This window comes from Rhincodon typus, unplaced genomic scaffold, assembly GCF_021869965.1.
Source record: "Rhincodon typus isolate 14 unplaced genomic scaffold, sRhiTyp1.1 hic_rhity00010070, whole genome shotgun sequence".
Lineage (NCBI taxonomy): Eukaryota > Metazoa > Chordata > Chondrichthyes > Orectolobiformes > Rhincodontidae > Rhincodon > Rhincodon typus.
In genome coordinates, this window is record NW_025975708.1 from 4,970 (window position 1) to 6,625 (window position 1,656).

Here is a 1,656-nt window from a genome sequence, read left to right on the forward strand (position 1 = left end):
CCCCATGGCCAATTCACCCTGAACTGCACGCCTTTGGGCGTGGAGAAAACCTGAGCACTCAGTGAAAACACAGACACAGGGATAATGTGCAAACACCACACAGACTGTCACCGGAGGGTGAATTGAACCCAGGTGCCTGGTGCTGTGATGCAGCAGTGCTAACCACTGAGCCACCATAACACCCATGCCCAGAGGCTAGGTAAAGAGTCAGGGATACAGCATGGAGGGTCAGTCTGATCAACATCTCACTCACTCTGAACGCCAAGGTGTCCTTGGTCACAAACCCCATGATGTAATTGGAGCAAACTCGGGACAGTTTATACGAGTGTCCACGTTATACAGGGGGGAAATGGTGCAAAGTGATCTCATCAGAAATGGACTTCCCATTTTCAGTGTTGTTTACAAGCCCCTGTAGTCACTGCAAGAAGCAAAACCCAAACAATACCTTCAGCAAAAACACATTCAGGAAGGTTTCTTCAGGGTTCAGAATGTAACCCCAGGAATATCAACCTATATGTGAGGATGCAGAGACAAACTAGCTGCTAGAAACAAGAAACAAGGAATCACTGCTTTATTGGACTATTCCAACAACAGTTGAATCTGCTTGTGTTTCCTGTACAGGAACAAGGCCATCAATGAAGCAGAGATCAGGGAGACAGCTGTCACTGTCAGGGCCACCATCACAACCAGCTCAGACTGCACACCTACACAACAAGGAGAAACCAATGGTTACTGAGGGAAACAGGGACAAAGAGGGAAACTAGCAGTCAGACAACTCACCGCCTGGAGACCTCTCCTGTATCGTTTGCTCAACCTCAGTCATGGGCTCAGTTGCCAGGTTGGTCAGCTCAGGATCCAGAATGAGCAGGGGGCCGAGAGAGGCCTCACCCTCCCGCTTCAATCCAGCTTCACTCTCTGCAAGAAACATTTCAGTCAGGGACAGGGAGCGGGTGTTGTAGCCAAAACATCTGGAGGGTCAGTGACCTACCATCTTCAAGTCCAAGGTCTCTCCTTCCTCTGGAGGGAAACAGGATCTCCCTTGTGCTACCGCAGTTCCCCACATGGCAACAGGCACAAATGTCACTGTTCGATTCCTCCAGTGGGGTCCAGCTAAACAGGAGAAACAGCCCATGAACAACAAAGTGAAAACAACTCTCCCCAACAACATCACCGAGGGACAGGGAGACAGTGGGATGGGGTGTACACTTACACGTTGTGCAGCTTCTGGAAAGTACAAGCTTTGTTCCTGGAATCTCCCTGATCCACTGCAGCAACTTTCAGGTGACAGGTGATGAAAATCCGAGGGACACATTCAGCACAAGTTAGTGTTTAGCGACTCCCACCCAATGGGGAGGAGCCAATCAGCAGCTTCCTCTTACCAAGGAACGCTCATCTCCATAGAAGCGGAAGGCATCCAGGTCAAACCTGAGCTTGTCCGGCTCCCGCTCGTCTCTCGGCAACACAAAGGTTGAAAAGGAGTCCTCAGCTTTGCTGTCCAGGAGGCAACTGCAGGTGAACAAAGGGCCATGAAGTGAATAGAGTGAAGCCATTGAGATGGGAGCAGCTGGAGAAAGCAGAGAGTTCCTTACCCATTGTAGTCAATGATGCTGTATCTGGGGCTGGAGTCCTTGTCTGGGCTCAGTGTAGCTACACAGC

The 1,656-nt window shown here is 50.4% G+C and overlaps 1 protein-coding gene across 1 annotated transcript in view; it reads right to left on the bottom strand.

Annotated features, from left to right (window-relative positions):
• Positions 1 to 555: 555 nt before the first annotated feature.
• The window catches only part of LOC125482423 (zona pellucida sperm-binding protein 3-like), a 2,266-nt gene continuing 1,165 nt past the window's right edge, over positions 556 to 1,656 (bottom strand). Inside the window, exons 3-7 of the mRNA XM_048594497.1 lie at positions 1,380 to 1,506; positions 1,211 to 1,299; positions 989 to 1,110; positions 781 to 915; positions 556 to 704 (exon numbers count right to left, since the gene is read on the bottom strand). Of these exons, the coding sequence (XP_048450454.1) occupies positions 580 to 704; positions 781 to 915; positions 989 to 1,110; positions 1,211 to 1,299; positions 1,380 to 1,506 (598 nt within the window). The 3' untranslated portion in view covers positions 556 to 579. The remainder of the gene's footprint in view (positions 705 to 780; positions 916 to 988; positions 1,111 to 1,210; positions 1,300 to 1,379; positions 1,507 to 1,656) is intronic.